This window comes from Abramis brama, assembly GCF_963993115.1.
Source record: "Abramis brama genome assembly, chromosome: 10".
Lineage (NCBI taxonomy): Eukaryota > Metazoa > Chordata > Actinopteri > Cypriniformes > Leuciscidae > Abramis > Abramis brama.
Window position 1 is genome coordinate 7977665 of NC_139972.1, and position 17675 is coordinate 7995339.

Genomic DNA, 17675 nt, shown 5'->3' on the forward strand with positions numbered 1-17675 from the left:
TTCTGTTCTAGCTTGTTTACTAGTCAATTTTTGTTTTACTAATACTGTGAATATTGCTGGAAACGTGACAATTACTTGTGGTGTTCCTCATTTTGTAAGTCACTTTGGATAGAAGCATCTGTTAAATTAATAAATGTAAATTTATTGGTTAATGTGTGTCATCTTGTTCTGTAGACGAGGGAAAGAGTCCTGTGATGATTTATTTGAGTCACCAGCTCCTAATATGATAGAAATGCTCTTCAGCATACTGCAGGGTGAGTAGCAAATCCAAACTTGTCAGTCCAGTCTTTTAAAGAGGACATATTATGCCCTTTAGGTCTACTAGAACAGGTTTTATGCTTAATGCTTAAATGAAGAAAAAACACACATTCATTTCCCCATATTCTCCATTGTTGCAGCTCCTCTCTTCCCAGTCTGTCAGTAACGCTCTGTTTAGTTCCTGTCTCTATGAAGCCCCTCCTTCTGAAAGCATGTTGTGCTCTGATTGGTCGGCTGGATCAGTGTGTTGTGATTGGTCAAGCACTTCGAGCGTGTTTGGGAAATGTCCCGCCCCTTACATAACACCAGTTTCAATACTCCTAACTAACTCAACCAGGCTCCGCCCCTTTATTCTGCATATTATTTATTTAAATGAGGAATATTGTGACGTGTTCGTTCCCGAAAGAAACTCAAGACTACAATGGAGGCGTTTGAGGGAGTTCAGAAACACTGACACTGATATAACAACTCATACCACAACTACACACCAATTTGAAGGTGTAACAGTAGCAGTGGCTTGGTGGATTAGGACTAGGACTGTGGATGGAAAGGTTGCAGGTTCGATCCCAGGTCCCGTCACCATGATGTTCAGACTGTGGTTTGTCCCAGAGTGTCTGCAGAGCCGAGCAGTGCCGCAGTCCCGGACGCCACACAGAGAGATGCTGGTTCCTGCCGACAGGGCCTGTCGAGCGATCGGGCTCCCTGTGCGATGGTTCCACACACACGTGCGTGCGTTTGCATAAACTACTGCTTACCTTTATTTCCTTCTACATGCAGACGACTTCCAGTTCAGCCGGAGACAGGCGTCCCTCATGCTCCAGAAGATCAGTCAGGGAGTCGAGCTGGAGCTTCAGATTGCAAAGGTGTGTTTGTGTTTCTGTTTTGTGCTCGGAGTAAGAAATTCATAGTTGCTATTCTTTGTGTTATGATTTTGTCAATGACGTGACACTTTTTATAATGCATTATTATACGTTTGCATTAAAAATGCAATTCACAAATGAACATGGTGTCAGTTTCTGAATTACATTTTTTTTTTTTTTTCCCTTTTTTTTTTTTTTTCCCTTTTTTTTTTTTGCAAATCAAAAATGTTCTGTTCTTGCACTGCATTCAAAGTATATATTTGATCAGTTCATGCATGTGCTGGGAATCAAACTCATGCCCGTGGTGTTGCTAGCACCATGCTTCAATGTTTGAACTTAGGAACAGTAAAGAAATTTAGTCTATAAGATATCAGAAGTCAGACATTTTCTTAAATATTATAAATCCCAAGAACTCCTCATGATGATAAATTATTTTTCCTTCATTTGGAAACGTTTAAAAAAAATTGTGTTCTTGCTTGTATTCAAGACATAACTATTCTTATTCATACAAGTGTTTTATTCAAAAACATGAAATCCATTAACTCTGAATGTGTTTTTAAAGTTAGGTCTTTTTTTTACCTAAACTCTGGAAATATTTTGTGTGTGTGTGCGCAGGTGGTGCTTGTTCTGTGTTACTGCGGTTTTAAAAAGTACAACATGGTCCCTTTGGACACAAAGACAGGGGTGAGTGTTCAATACTGACCGCCAGTTTGTGACGTGGATTTTCTGAACTCATCCTCTTGCTCTCTGTCTTTCTGTATCAGTTGATGATCGCGTCCATGTTTCATTTTTTTGAAGATGATGCTGATGGTCTGTCTTTAGACGATGACCTAAACAAATTCCTCACCAAAGCCTGTAAGTAGCCACATTATCACACTTGCTCAGGGAAAGTACAGCTTATTGAATTGTAGTGATATTAATCTTTTGAAGAAATGTGTTTTTTTTCTGCTTATACACTACCATTCGAATGTTTTTAATAAAATCTGTCCATTTAAATGTAAACATTAATTATTATTATTTTTTTACCCCTCTTTGTTTTAACCCATTTTTCACCATGAACTTGGTGTTAGATTCTAGAATGGCATTAACAAATGAGTAGACTTGGGTATCGTTTTAATTTGAACGATTCTGATTTCGATTCCAATAAGGTAAAAAAAAATGATATAAGATATTATTCACATTTAGTCTTATTGCAAAACATTTGATTGTAGCTTAATAAAACTAAATTTGATTGTAGCTGAATAAAACAAATCAACTGGCTAAAGAACACTTACGCAAGGAACGTTTGGCTGTGGTTTAACTTAAATAAAAAAGAACAAATAAAAAATAGCAACAAATGGATACAACTGAACTTAATATGATTTAAAATAGTGTTTTAAGATTTTAGGTACAGAAACTGTAATCAAATGTAAAATAACTCTGCACTTTATTTATCTGCAGTTATTTAGTCAAGAACGAGTGAATTTTCTCTTGTTGTTTGATTAGTGTTATAGAGACTGCAGCAGGAATGTTAGGCTGCTGTCCCTTTAAGAGCTGCACGGATCCAATATACCGTTACACATGTCTTCAGCACAGAAAACTGTGCGAGTCGTCTCGCGCTTAAATGGTTTAAAGTCATATTGAAATGCTCACAAAGGAATCGAAAAGAGGAATCAAAATAAATTTTATAACAAGTATTCCACTTCAGAATTTTCGATTCCCAACCCTACAAATGAGTGCGGTAAGAGTTAATGATTGTATTGTATCCTTACAGGTGTGTTAACCTTCTCTCTGTCTCACTCTGTAGCTGTCATGACCTTCTCCACCTCCAGCAGTGGGAGCAGCTGCTGTTCGCCTTTATACACTGATGATGATGAGTCTCCGTTCACCAGCCACTTCCAGAAACCCAGAGTTCAGATTCAACAGCTGGTCACGGTGGCCGGCGGCTCGGGCAGGTACAGTAGTTGCCCTTCTTGCTTCATTGCATCATCTGATATCGTGGTAAACCCCACACCCTACCATTAAAAACACACTTTTTGGAATTGAAGGAAAGATAACTTTTATTAATTAAGGTCCCATTAAATTGATCAAGTGTCAAAGACATTTTAAAATGTTACAAAAGATTTCTGTTTCAATATAAATGCTGTTCTTTTGAACTTTCTATTAATCGAAGACTCCTGAAAAAATGTGTATCATGGTGAATTCAAAATTTGAGCTCCATTATAGCTGTATAATATCCAGCTTGTTGTACATGGGTTCACATACTTTTCCCTACTATTGTATAATGGAGTGATGAGAGTTGACTGAATGTAAAATCCCAGAATAAAGGGCCTTTCACACAGAGAGCGATTAAACGATCGAAGTCATCTGGACTTGAAGATTGAAAATTTAAGTCATCTGGAAGTCGAGATTACTCTTGAATCGAAACAATAGATCCCTATGGAGATACTTGGTTCACAATTGCAGTGTGACAAAGCACGATTTTATTTTTCCGACCAGTGTGTCTTTTTTTGTTTGTTTCTGTCTTCCTGCGATGAAACAAGCCGTCTAATTAGATTTGAGGTTACCCGAGCCGCTGCTGTTGCACAAAAGTGTGAGAGTGGTAGTGAAAAGAATGGATGTTGAGTTCTTATCCTTTGTGTCTAAGAAACAGATTTATTCTTACATGTTCTTCATCTAGATTATAATTTTTATTCATTCTCCACTGAATTATTCGATCTGAACAGCAGAGTGCTGTTTTCTACCTTGCTTGTCTGTTATGGGTCCGAGCTCATTCGCTCTAGAGCTGTCAAACATATGTGATCATCATAACTCCTGCCCTTCTGAATGATGACGTTGTGTTAATTTCCTCGTTCTGAGTTCTGCACAGTTCTGTACATAAACAACTGAGAAAAACGAATCTACAGATGAAGAACGAAACCAAATTAATATATGATTACGACGAGCGATGTTCTGCATGTGTTTTTCATGCGGCTCGGCGTATTTTATAACAGAATGAGAAATGCTTACATAAGAAATACTAGGCGGGTGTAGCGTTCAGTTTATTATAAAACACTACAAATAATGCAAGTCTGCCCTTTATTTAATCAAAATCCACTTTAGATCGCAGTCAGAAGTTATTTCACGCACTCGATGATGGTTTCTGTGTTCGTACAACACAGAAGCGCTGCGCAGTTACACTACGTGAACTCACTCGAGGCCCAGAGAGAAGGAAATGAATAGTGGAATAAAGTCGTTTTTTGGGGGGGGGGGGTTTGCGCACAAAGTATTCTCGTCGCTTGATAGACTTAAGATTGAGCCACTTTTATCGACTATATTAACGATGTCTTTAATAACTTTTCTGGGCCAGCAAGTTTCAGTCCCTTAGAAGCCTATGGAGGAGTGATCAGCTCTCAGATTTAATCAAAAATATCTTAATTTGTGTTCTGAAGATGAATGAAGGTCTTACGGGGTTGGAACAACATGGGGGAGTAATTACTGACAGAATTTTCATTTTTGGGTGAACTATCCCTTTAATTTACGGTTGAATGTTGTGCAGCAGACGATGTTAAAGCCAAATGGGAAGACCTTCGAGATGCTTACACGAGGAGAAATGTGTTCTTGCTCAGCGCCACCAATCGTGCAGGCGTGAATTAGCTGAAGGCAATCAATCATTTCGCGTTCAGTGTGAAAGCTCAGTTCATTGGCATTCGCTTAGCTTCATATCACGTCGTGCTCCTTCTGAAAGGGACTTAACTCACATTCTTGATCTCCAGCTCTCCAGTGCAGGATAAAATGAGCACGCCACAACTGTTGAAGAGACTCCGGAAAGAATTGGCACATGGGGCAGACGTGAGAGACGAGCTGGAGAAAGAACTGACTGATCAGATCAACATCATCTCAGAGAAAGGTATCCTGCCGTCTGGAGTGAATGAGGTAAACTAGTGTGAATTTGGCTGAATTTCTCTCTCTCTCTCTTGCACACAGAGGGTCTGATAGTCCAGCTGCAGCACAGGGTGGACCGAATGCTGAGAGAACAACGAGAACTGGAGAAGGACCATACAGCTGCTCTTCTGGAGCTGCAGGAGAAGAACGAGAGGTGAGATGCAAGATGGTGAAAGGGGACATATTATGTCCCTTTTTAAAAGATGTAATATTACTCTGTGTCCCCAGAATGTGTCTGTTAGGTTTCGGCTCAAAATCCCCCCCAGATCATTTATTATACCAGGGATGAGTAACGTCGGTCCTGGAGTGCCGCTGTCCTGCAGAGTTAAGCTCCAACCCTGATGATAAACTCTCCTGCCTGTAGCCTTAAGACATGAAGACATTGATTAGCTTATTCAGGTGTGTTTAATCAGGGTTGGAGCTAAACTCTGCTGGACAGCGGCTCTCTGGGACCGACCTTGCCTATCCCTGTATTATACCATGCCGCAAACACATGTGCTGCGTCCAAATTCGTCTGCTTTTACTGTGCCCTAAAAATATGTACTGTTTTTGTGAAGAAAGTACATACTTTTGAGTGTGTAGCAGAAGAGTAGGCTAGCTTTGGGGTAGTCTCAGCCTCAGACGTCATGCCCACAGACCGTTGGCTGAACGTCTGATGCATATGGCACACTTTTCTGGAAACACTTCAGGAGTTTCTTAGTCGCGATCTGATTGGTTGAATTTACAGAATGTCCAGGAGGGGTGTGTGTCGCGTTCTTTAACGGTCCGCCTGGAAACAAATGCTGTTATGCCAAAACCCCTCGTGGAAGAGGAAAGCCGTTGTTTACAACTGTGACAATGAGCGCTTACCAGGATCAATTAAACACCGGATTTTCAAAAGTATGGGAAGTTCGCGGCTCCATTGTTGTAGTAAACTTGCACAACGTTCTTGAATGAATAATTTATTATGCACGCCGGTCTGACATTCTATTGTCACGGCCCTTATGACGTGGAACAAAACAAACTGATTGGTTACGTTACTTGTCAGTCAAACGTCCTCTTGGACAAGAAAAGCTGCGATAGAGTCCAGACCTTCTGCCGTCAGTCTGAAGCTCTGGCTACGCGAGACTAACTTTGGGACAAACCTCTTCTTCATAATTCCATCTTTAACGGACAGCTCTGTTGCTTAGTTACCTGTATCCTGTGACTGTTTATACTGCCTTGTCAATCATCTTGTTACAGTTAAAACCCTCCACATTCAATTTAATTTAGTAGCAAGTTGATCTGCCAGTCATGGGTCTTTCATGCCTAGACTGTCCTCATGTTTGCAATTAGCATCAGATGCATTTAAAAGTTAATGTGGATAATATAATGCGGATAACATTGAATAAACATCTTTTCACCAGGTCAGAATCTGATAATTAATCACTCAAACCCCTTTATCTGAACCTCTCTACCTCTCCGTCGGACTCGCACATCCGCCATTTTCGTAGTTTTTTAAAACACTTTTTATTTGTATTTGTAGTTCTAATTGAATCCTCGTCCAACGCACAATGGGTTGTGGGCAATATTAGCCGTTATAAGTGTGTACGTATCTGCACTTCAGATGCTAATCGGGAAAAAGTAGACCAACCGGGTATCTTTGGAAAACTCATTTCAATGCTACGATTTTGGACACACTAATTCTAATTCCGAATATTATTTAGGATGGATAGTATGCGAATTGGGACGCAGCAATGCTGTTTTTGTGCATGTCTTTAAATGCAAATGAGCTAGTGATGGGATTTATGGCTCTTTGAGGGGATCCGGATCTTGGCGATCCGTTCCTTTCAAAGAACCGTTCAAAAGAACGGCTCTTTTGGCTCTTTTTAAATATTTAGTCAGTTTTAAGAAGCCAGCTTCGGGGCATCTCAGTTTATCCTGGAAATAATCACTGGGAGGAATGATGAGGTGAGATTTGTAGTCAAATAATTAAAACTCAGATATCACACACCAATATCTGAGTTTGAATTATTCTGAAATATTGATTATTACCTCATTTGTCATGTGTGGACTATATTCCATAGGGTTGCGCAACATCCCTCTGCTTAGACAGTGACATCACTATTTTGGATTTACCTTTAGTACAAAGTGTGTGTATGTGTAAAGCTACGTTGACTTATGTTATTCATACAATACCTACTCGCAAATAAACATCAAAAACAAAGCCGGCTGCAATGAATTTCTGTGCAAAACAGCTTTTACTACAAACACTTCCACACAAGAACATTATCACACAAGAACAAGACAGAGAGGCACTCGCACGTGTTTTTTTTTGTTTGTTTTTTTAACTGGAGTTGTGCATGTGATGGCAGCGTGCACAAGTCATGGCTCCGCTCCTACCCAATGACAGAGGCACGCAGGTTTTTTTTCCACTGGAGTACTCACGTGAAGGATGCGTGCACAACTATCATCATGCTGTTAGGCAGTAGCACCCCTGCGCTGGGTGCGCCCCTCCCCCTATAACTGTTCTGTCTCGCGGAGGAGCTAATTTGTGTGCATCTGTGTGAAACACGCATAGGAAAAAAAGAACGACAGAAAGAACGGCTCCCCTCCAGCCGCGACTCGGCTCCCATCGTTCAAAAGAATCGGTTCGTTCGCGAACGCCACAACTCTAAAATGAGCTGCTGTTCCCCGCCCCCTTTCCAGAAGTGGGCTGTGCCTTTACAGCTGAGCCGGTCCTTAGATACTCGGGCAACAACAAAACAGGAGAAACAGTCGATTGAATATATTTTGCTCTTCTCTCCTTTTTCTTTTCTTTTTTTTTTTCTTCTTCTCCCATTTGGGGCTATTCACACACAATGCGTCTTTGACTCTAAAATCCGAAAAACACAGGGTGTTGAGACGTGCTTTTTAAAAACATTTTTAGCTTCTTTAACTTGAACGCTGCGTTTTTAGAATGCAATTTCCTGCACTAAACGTTGTAAAAGATGCAATACACGAGCGCATCGGTACAAACACATCTGTCTAGCGCGTTTACATAGAAAAACAATGGAAAAGTAGTGCAGTGAAATGGAAAATGTTCATTGATGAACAACAGAACATTTAGACTTTATCACTTAGTTGATATTCTTGTGTTTCCACGATCTGCTCTTGCAAGGAGATAAACATATATTTCAATGTCAGAATGTATAGAAAACGTGACCAACTCATTTTGAAAATGATTTATGGGGAATATTAAAAAAAGGAGTGGGTGGATTTTTATCATTATACAGTGGTTGTTTACACACAACACGCATGTAAAAGTCAATTTTGCATAACAGGTCCCCTTCAAGGTTGAGTTAGCATGTCTGTGTGGGCTCGAATTTGGGTTTCCTGTAATTGAATAGTTGTTTTTTTTTGTAACACTTTATAATAAGGTTTCATTTTGTTAACATTAGTTAGTTATCTAGATTAGTTAAGTGAACCAACAAGGAACAATGTTTCTAGAGCATCTATTAATCTTAGTTAATTTCAGTGATTACTATGATTTTTAATCAAAAGCTGTATCCGTTAACAAAACATTAATGCACTCTAATATGTATCTAACATGTATTTTTATTAAGGAGGACGACACTGATAATGAGGAATAATAATTTTTCATGCTCAAACAGCAATATCACACACTAAAGAAAGTTCTATGAATTCTAAAATATATTGCTTATTGTTAGTTTGTTAGTCAATGCTTTAAATAATGTTAACAAATGAGACCTTAATGTAAAATGTTACCTTTTTTTCTTGTACAGTCTTCTCCGCAGAGTGCATGAGGTCTTGAAGCAGTGCCTAGATTTAAAAACCGAAAATTATCAGAAAGAGAAGAAAATGCATGAACTAACAGAGGAGAACCAAACTTTCGCTGCTCAGGTGAGATACTTTTATTTTTTCCCTCCTTTCTGTCTTGCTAACCTGTTTAAAACTAATTTCTTTCTCACTCTGGACTCATCAGGTGCGAAACACATTCGCTCAGCTGGCGAGAGCTGAGGAGGAAGTTACAAAACTCACGTTAGCTCATGAATCATCACTGGCTGAGTGGAGGAGCAGAAAGGAGTTTCTCGAGCACGAGTTGAACGAGGCCGTCACACACAGGGTAGATCATTTCAATTAAATGAATCATGTTGTGTTTCTTTGCTTTGTACTCTACCTGACTGGTATTTATTAATCTGTATTGTTTTCTTCATCCTGTTCTCCTCGTTCAGGAGTGTCTGAGTGAGCAAGTGCAGATCCTTCAGGGAAAGATCTCCGTTCTGGAGGATGAGCTCCTGAAAGCTCAGTCTCAGGAGAGAGGAGAGGTTTTGGGACCCATCATGGAGGTGAGTATGGAGGACTAGGAGTGATGCTTAAAAATAAAAGGAGTCAGTTATCAAATTAATAGTTCAGACATAAAAATGGAAATAAATCAGTTATTAAATGGACAAATCGAAAAACATTTGATCAAAAACTTGTTTAATTAATGCTTTAAAATGTTGTTAAACAAATTTTTTTCTGTTATTTAATAACTACATTTTAAAACATGAATCAAATAAGCAGTTTTGAATGTCTATTTATTGTTCTATTTTTCTTATTAAATTGGCTATTTTTAAACTGTTTAATTCATGTTTTGTTTAATTTTTTTTAAACCCATTAAATAGTTTTAAATGTCAATTTAATAAAACAATTTAGTATTATTAAATTGACCTTTCACACTGTTTGACTCGTTTTAAAATCTAGTTAAATAAGAGTTTTATTGATTTGTTTTTGTTTATTATTGTGTTTTCTTATTTTATTTTCTTATTGTAACGTTATAACATGAATTAAATTAAGTTTAAAATGTATTTTCACATTTAAAAATGATTTGAGTTTCTTTAAATTGAAAAATAAATATAAAACTTTAATTCATGTTTTAAAATGTAAAGATGTATTAATTTGCTTTAATGAAATGTAAAAAAATAAGTGATTTTATTCATTTGTTTTATTACATTAATATTAAATTAACATATTTAAAAACATTTAATTTACATTTTTAAAAAGGCATTTTTTTTGTCCATTTGTGAGATGGAGTGCTCTTCAGTTTAAATTATAATTTTGCACTCTTTAATAGTCTTGAGTGAATCTCACTTCATTGTTTATTGTATACATTTCTAGGATGAAAAAAAAAAAAAAATTATTAATTTGAAAACTTGTCTCTTGTCAGGCTTTGAACAAAATCGAGAGCTTTCAAACTCGCATTCTGGAACTGTCCGAGCAGATTTCCTTAAAAGATGAAGAAATCAGAAATCTGAGGAACGAGTATGACTCTGTTGACCACGGGCTGAAGCTTGTGAAGGAACAAAATATTGAAATAAACGAATTGATCAAATCAAATCGCAAAGAGCATGAGGAGACTGTTAAAAAACTCCAGCAAGAGCTTCACTCTGCTTCTTCAGCCGCATCAGAAACACAAGAGGAAATGCTGGTTCTGTCAGCGGAGGTAACCTCTCTTAAAGAGCAGATCTGCCAGTACAGTGAAAATGAACTGCAGAAACAACAAGAAATGTCTGTTTTAGAGACTCAACACAACGTGTTGCAGGAAAGCTTGACTTCTCTCCAGAACCAGTTGCTTCGACGTGAGCTTTGCCATCAAGAAACCCTCCAAGAACAATCTCAGGATCTTGAGAAGATCGTGAGGAAACGTCAGGCTGAGATTTCAACTCTTTCCTCAGAGAGAGACGCTCAAATAAGTGCTCTTAAAACCACGATGAAGGATCGACAGCTGAAATCTGATCTGAAGCTGGAAAAACTAAACTCCTCCATTCTCGCTCTGAAAAACCTTGCTGGACAATGGGAGCTGCAGAATAAGGAGCTCCTGGAGAAGCTGAAGGTAATATTCAAACAGTTACAGCATCACCGCTGTAGAAACCAGGCTCTTCTGAAGGAACGAGACCAGGCGAAGGCGGAGGTGAAAGTGGTTTACACTGAATTCTTACACTGAGTCTACTGTCATTTTGAGTTTAGTTTAACATGCAACGGTGTTTGTTTCAGGTGGTCTTTGCTGAGAAGCGTCTGCAAGAGTGGAAGAAGATGATCGATGACGATGAGGACGTGAGATGCAGAGAAAGTCTAAAAGTATATATAATATACATGCATGTGCCTGACCATACATGAAGCCACAATACTAGCTTAATTAAAAAAAATTCATTTCCTGAATAGTAGCACATTTTTCATTTTGAAGTGAACTAATCCTTTAATTTTCATGTTAGGGTTAACGATCCCTATAACTATAAGTTCTGCTGTAGATCACTTCCAGTATGTATGTAATGGTTACAGTGCCGCTTTGCACTTTCATGAATCTCTGAATTCTCGCACACACAGGTTCGGAAGAGGTCGGGATTTCATCTGCATGCCCCGGACACGCCTGAGGTACGACAGAACGAGAATATGTACATATGATGATTTATGTTATTGGATGGGTTCATTTGTTGAATTTTAATGCGCTTTCTTTAACCCTATAAAGCCTACTGTATCATATTTGATACACACATTTCTAAGGGCTCAACATGATCAAAACTTTGCTGAGAAACCGGTTGCACACAATCCACTACATGCCTTCTGTCGTCTGATTGATAGTTCATACTTTTTAGCAAGTAAAAAGCCTTTTACTATAATTGTAAAACGTCCACCATCAGCTCGTGATTTACGAGTCTTTATGCTGTGAAATGTTTATAAAGTAAATGTAACCGTAAGTTTGATATTGTCAGTAATATTTCAAGATCAACACTTACTGGACTGAAGCAACTTGGGTTTATTTGATTATCCAGATATCATTTTTAAAGATATAAGATCATGAGTCTCAAATACGATCCATCAGGCTTTAGAGGAAGGTTTATTTGTTCATCTCTCAATGATCATTGTATTGCATTATGTTTCAAAACTACAGATCATAATACAAGTCATTTACATGTCTTAAGACATTATTGGCAGATACAGAGTGACGACTGATATTTATATGCATTTTATGTAAGTGTCTGCTATACTGTTCTAAAGATCTGATTGATTTCCCAGACAGCAACATGGCGTAGTACAGGGAACGACAACTGGCGGCCCGCAATATTTTCTGGCCCGCCGGATTATTTTGGAAGTCCTAAATGCTGCACAAAACTCTTCCACTACTTGAGAAAAGCCGTGGTCGCGCGGCGATTACATTTTAAAGTATACGGTGCTGATCCACTTGTCCGACACGACTGTTGCGTGGTGTCGCGACCCCTCCCCACATTGGTACGTTGATGGGCGTTAACCGCTATGGGTGTGGTTTTGACCGAGCGGGAAATGTAGCGTATTAGAACAGAGGACCTGCGAGAGACTTCCCTCCGTCTCCATATGCTCTACTTCTATTGGATAGACGCGTCGCGTTTAACGGACTTCATTTGCATAAAGATGGGCATCGGCCAGCTTTTTGACGCGCAGCATTTTTTCAAATGAAGCGCTGCCTTCCCGGAATGCTTTGCGGGTGCGACAAGGTCGCTTGACGTCACCCATAGGAATATAGTGGAGCGCGGCGCGACAGAAGTGTCGCACGGACAAGTGGATCAGCACCGTAACTGTGCGTTCACACCGGACGCGACATTCTTTTTTTGCAAGGATGTTTGAAATAGTTCGGCAGAAAATAGCCTACTTCATTTGTCAGTAGGGCAATATGATTTTCATTTATGTTGCTTAGAAATTTGAGTGATAGGCTTTGTCCTATTTAATTTATGTTAGGCTATTTATATTTCATAATTTTTTTCTGTGGCATTTTTTTTCTCTGCTGACAGTACAATGTTAAAATAGCCTAATTGACACGAACGCAATTTTTGTATAGCATTTATTATAGGCTACTTAATCTCATTCTTTCCGTTAGAGACATTTGAATGCGAGATTATGGAAACGAGATCTAAATTTTGCGGACCCGTCAGGTCGGGAAATAAAGCGGGTGAACACTGAGTGTATTTTAAGCGGTTGCTGAATAGAACCTTGTGGGAGCGGGACGGAAAAAAAAACAGTCCCGCGCAGACCTCCATAAACCTTAGGTGTGTATGTGTGTGTCCCGAATAAATAATAAAAAAAAGGAATAAAGTTCAAAAGTCGGACTGTAAGCGAATGAGGTATGATTGCTATTCACACCTTTATTAAAATGGCTGTAATCTGTTACCACAATAGTACTTGATCTGTTTAAAATGATTTCCTTGATATGCCTAAGGTGTTAAATTAAAAATCAAAATTAAAATTTGTCTAATCCAGTAATTCTTTTTTTCTATTTTTGATCTGAGCACAATCAGAAAATCAGAAAACCCGTCGTTATTCATTTTTTCATTTTAGTTCAGGAAATAAATAATGCAAAAACAAGTCGTTTTTATCTTTTTATTTTTGGTTTTAATTTGAAAAAACGATTGAATGAATGATCCACGGACGGTGACGGACCGATCATATTCTGCGATTATAGAGTATTTAATTTGTATCTGTGTAGCTGGCCCGCCATCTACTGGCTAAAAAAAATATTGGCCCGCGGCCAAAGTTACTTGACGACCCCTGGCGTAGTACATGTGGTACATGTGGATTCTTCACGTACCAGATGTGGGCCGGATCTGGGCCAACAGGATGTTGCTGTCTGGGTTACGTTACAAGCATCATAATTTCATCGTACTTTTTGTCCATATAAATATCAGCATCTGCTCCAAACTGCAGGTTTTACTCACTTTTGGCCTTTGATTAAAACTGAGGTGTTTTTCCCCTCCATATTATCACTGTCATACTATATGATCCTGATGCATCTAATATGATTCTCACCAAAAAAACACAAACTTATTGTCTAAAGGTTTAATAAACTGTTCCATAAAAAAAAATTGAATTTAGAATTTAGATTTTTTTTTCAAATATTAGGCTTTAAGTAAATCTATTCTGAATGATGTGTAAATGTGCAATCCATGTGCTATTTCTGCTAAAGAGGTCGGCGAACTGCATCTCTCGCAAAGCAACGATGAAGAGCAGGCATGCCAACAGACTTTCAAACTCTCAGGTAAGGTAGTTTAAATATGTGCGTGCATACACACACATTTGTGACCCTGGACCACAAAACCAGTCACAAGGGTAATTTTTTTTTTTAAATTGAGATTTATATATCATATGAAAGCTGAATAAATAAGCTTTCCATTGATTGTTAGGATAGGATGATATTTGGCCGAGATACAACTATTGAAAATCTGGAATCTGATCATGCAAAAAAATCTAAACATCGAGAAAATCTCCTTTAAAGTTGTCCATTTATGTTCGCGATTGTGCTGCATTCACTCACAAAAATAATATTTTTATATATTTACGATAGGAAATTTACTAAATATCTTCATGGAACTCGATCTTTACTTAATATCCTAATTATTTTGGGCATAAATTTTGACCCATACAATGTATTGTTGGCTATTGCCACAAATATACCCGTGCGACTTGTGACTGGTTCTGTGGTCCATGGTCACATATGATGTGCACACACACACATGCACATAACGCTATTCATCTCCAGTCTAAGCAAAGGAAATCTGTGGTGTTCATGATTCCTAATACGCCGAAGAGCAGCGGTGGAGGTAGTCTGCTTCTGCGAGGCCTCAGGCGCTGTGAAGACTCCTGCAAAAACCCCCCGGGGGCCGCTGGAGGCTTGAGAAAACGTCCCCGCAACAAGTCTTCCAAAACCTCCAATGCCAAACAGGTACAAACCACTAGAGTTGGGGAAAATTGTTCATGAGAGTTGAGCTGGGAGCTCTTGTTTGATTAGATTTAGGGTACGTTTACACGACAACGATAAGCTTAAAACAGAAGTTTTTCCTGTGAGTTTTTCCATGTAGAGACAACGATCCCCATTCACATGGATCCACGAAAACGACTAAAAACCATAGACTGTAAAAAATATGGACAAAGCATCTGTGACGTCACCCATAGACTTTCTGAAGAACGTTTTTTAGCCCGTTTATGGGGGGTGTGGGCGGCGCCATCTTGGAAAATCTTGGGAAATCCTAACCCCGCCCACCTTCTGGCCAATCCATATATGGGTAAAGGACGCAGCGAGCGTCACTCAGCTCGCTCTGCTACTCCGGATATCTCTGTGTATATTTTAGGCAACAATAAAACAAAATATGTTCTAAAACACCATACTAACTCTTTTCGTTTTCATTTAAAGAAATCTTAAACATTATAGCCACACAAATGTGGTTCAGGCAACGCGTATTGATTATATTCACTGCATATAACGTTAGCCTATTTATAACAAAACGAAATATAAAACACAAACCTGCCTCTTTTCGTTTAAATATAATATAAAAATATTAAACATTTTAATATGGTCCAGGCAATATGTGCATTTGTACTAAACAACAGATGTTGCAGTAAACAACATTACAGATCATCTTCGTTGTATTAAAATTTAAAATGACACAACTCAACCCAGTCTCTTTTTGTTAAATTTCAGTTTTATCAATATTAGCCATTATAAAAGTATAAGTAAAAGGTACAAGAAGCTATACAAATAAAGCAAACAATACAGTCAAACATACAAAGTCCGCGCTCTAGTCTAACCATACAACGGTAAAGTTAAATAGCTTATAAAGTTATGAAACTTCCCCACAGCCTAAACGATTGGCCAGGGAACAAATTATAGATTCACGAGACCAAAAATCGCCCGTTAGATATAGACAAGACGAATTATATCTCATGTTTAACCACTACAGAGACGCCAGAGTCAGCGGCAAACCTCAGAACGACTAGCCGAGGAAAGGCTGTTCCAGGCGGGGTACATGAGCGCCGAGCGCCCAATTTCATAAAATTTTCATAAATCTTTATAAATAAACCACAGATTTGAGCTTTAAACAACTACATTCTCGCCTGAAAAACTCTTAAAACTACATTTCATGATACAAAAACAGTAGTATTATATTTCAACTGTATATTAAAAAATGGCGCTTCTTATGTTGTCATTCTCCTTGGCGCAGCCTATGCTCGTTATCAGCTGTCAATCAAGCTGTCAGTCAAAGTTAACCACGCCCTTATTTGTCATACATTTTATATCTAAATACGATCTAAACTAACGAGTTCGAAAAAATTCACCCCCCTCACAGCTGTCAGGCACTCGGAACCTATCGAAAAATACAATAAAAGTCCATGGGACCAACCTGTAAAAACATGAATTTATGCTGTGAAAACGGACATTTTAACATGGTGGTCTATGGACATTTGCTCCCTTTTGGGACCTGCCCCTAGCGGCTTTTCGATGTATTGCAGTTTTTCGCACTTCCAGGTGGACTTAATTTTTCAGATTAGAATGTTGCCGCTTGCTAAAAACGCTGTATTCTGCTGCCAGGCCATTAGATGGCGATGAAACCCTATAGACTGAACACGTGCATGATGTCATCGTCTTCAGAGATTCACGTTTTTGTTGTTTACACCGAGACCGTTTTCAAAAACGTGCAATTTGAAACCCGTTTTCAAAACTTTGCTTTTTCAGGCACCCCAAAACGCCGTTGTAGTGTAAAATTTTTCACGTGTTTAGTTGAAAACAGTGTCGTGTAAACGGCCCCTTAGATTCATGCATGGCTAATAAGCACAATATTTAAGTGTAGGCTAAGAAAAGTATTTTGTGTGTGTTTAGGGAGAGCAATAGAAGTAACTGTGCCGACCGTCTTTCCTGAAGCGTTTGACTGTATGTATCTGCTGTTATGAGGCAATGCCACTTTTATTGTATTTAATGAGCTTTCTGAAACCACTTCTCTCTCCACAGGTGAACTCAAGGATCATTTGTGAACAAATCCTCGATTTATTTTTATTGGCCATTTTCTTGTTTGTTTGTCTTCTGTTCACTTTATAGATTTGAATTTATTGTTTTGCAATGTTTTTGAAATAAAATATTATTACATTTTAATTTTGTAGTGGTGTTTTTAAGGGTTAATTTTTACTCTTAACATTCCAAAAACAATCAGCAGGTCATTATTTAGCAAAGACTTAATATAAAGGTAAGGGACTTTGCTATCAGCCTTTTAAAGGGATAAAGTTTTACAGATGCATTTAGTTTGTGTAGTGTCTGTCTGTCTCTTTCTGTCTTTCTTTCCATGTCTGTATTAACATATTTCTGTCTTTTTGTCTGTCTTTCCGTGTCTGTCCATTTCTGTCTGTCTATGTTTGTCTTTATGTCCATCTGTCTTTATCTTTTTTATGATTGTCTTGCTTTCTGTCTTTCTGCATTTAGATGCATAGGTGTAAGTTACGATTAAAATGCAGCTATTTAAAAGCATGGAGTTATATATCTGTACATATATCTGTACAATGTTGTGATAGGTTGATCACTGTATCACACTGCAGTAGTACTTTTTTTATAAAGCTTTATTATAATAAACATTAAACTAAAATGTGTAACTTTTTTTTGTTAAATAAATCCTCTTCAAAGACGATGCAGAAATGTATGGAAGCCTGTTTCCGCCACAGAGTGAAAAATAAAGGTAATTGCGACTTTTTAATCTCACAATTCTGACTTTTTATCTCAGAATTACGTGATATAAAGTCGGAATTGCAGGTTATAAAGTCAGAATTATGAGATAAAACTGGCAATTGCGAGAAATATAGGCTACTCGCTATTCTGACTTTTTTTTCTCAGAATTGCATGTTTATATGTCGCAATTCTGACTTTAA

At 38.2% G+C, this 17675-nt stretch overlaps 2 protein-coding genes across 2 annotated transcripts in view; both read left to right on the forward strand.

Annotated features, from left to right (window-relative positions):
* LOC311090821 (NACHT, LRR and PYD domains-containing protein 3-like) overlaps nucleotides 1–17675 on the forward strand; it is a 430276-nt gene that overhangs the window by 77571 nt on the left and 335030 nt on the right. The gene's annotated exons all lie outside the window — the stretch shown is intronic.
* Nucleotides 4856–16694, forward strand: LOC311090829 (uncharacterized protein). Its single transcript, XM_084126384.1, has 11 exons — nucleotides 4856–4986; nucleotides 5064–5175; nucleotides 8765–8882; nucleotides 8965–9105; nucleotides 9215–9328; nucleotides 10189–10932; nucleotides 11016–11099; nucleotides 11346–11393; nucleotides 13954–14025; nucleotides 14527–14709; nucleotides 16642–16694. Exons 1-11 carry the CDS (start codon nucleotides 4872–4874, stop codon nucleotides 16651–16653), a joined length of 1743 nt encoding a protein of 580 aa, XP_083982510.1. The 5' UTR covers nucleotides 4856–4871; the 3' UTR covers nucleotides 16654–16694.

What these genes read in the sequence shown, in the direction of transcription:
- LOC311090829 (XM_084126384.1), top strand. Translation starts at nt 4,872, where the DNA reads ATGAGCACGCCACAACTGTTGAAGAGACTCCGGAAAGAATTGGCACAT. An exon ending in ACCAAACTTTCGCTGCTCAG is followed by an intron (nt 8,883 to 8,964) that starts GTGAGATACTTT and finishes TGGACTCATCAG; the next exon opens with GTGCGAAACACATTCGCTCA. An exon ending in GAGACCAGGCGAAGGCGGAG is followed by an intron (nt 10,933 to 11,015) that starts GTGAAAGTGGTT and finishes TGTTTGTTTCAG; the next exon opens with GTGGTCTTTGCTGAGAAGCG.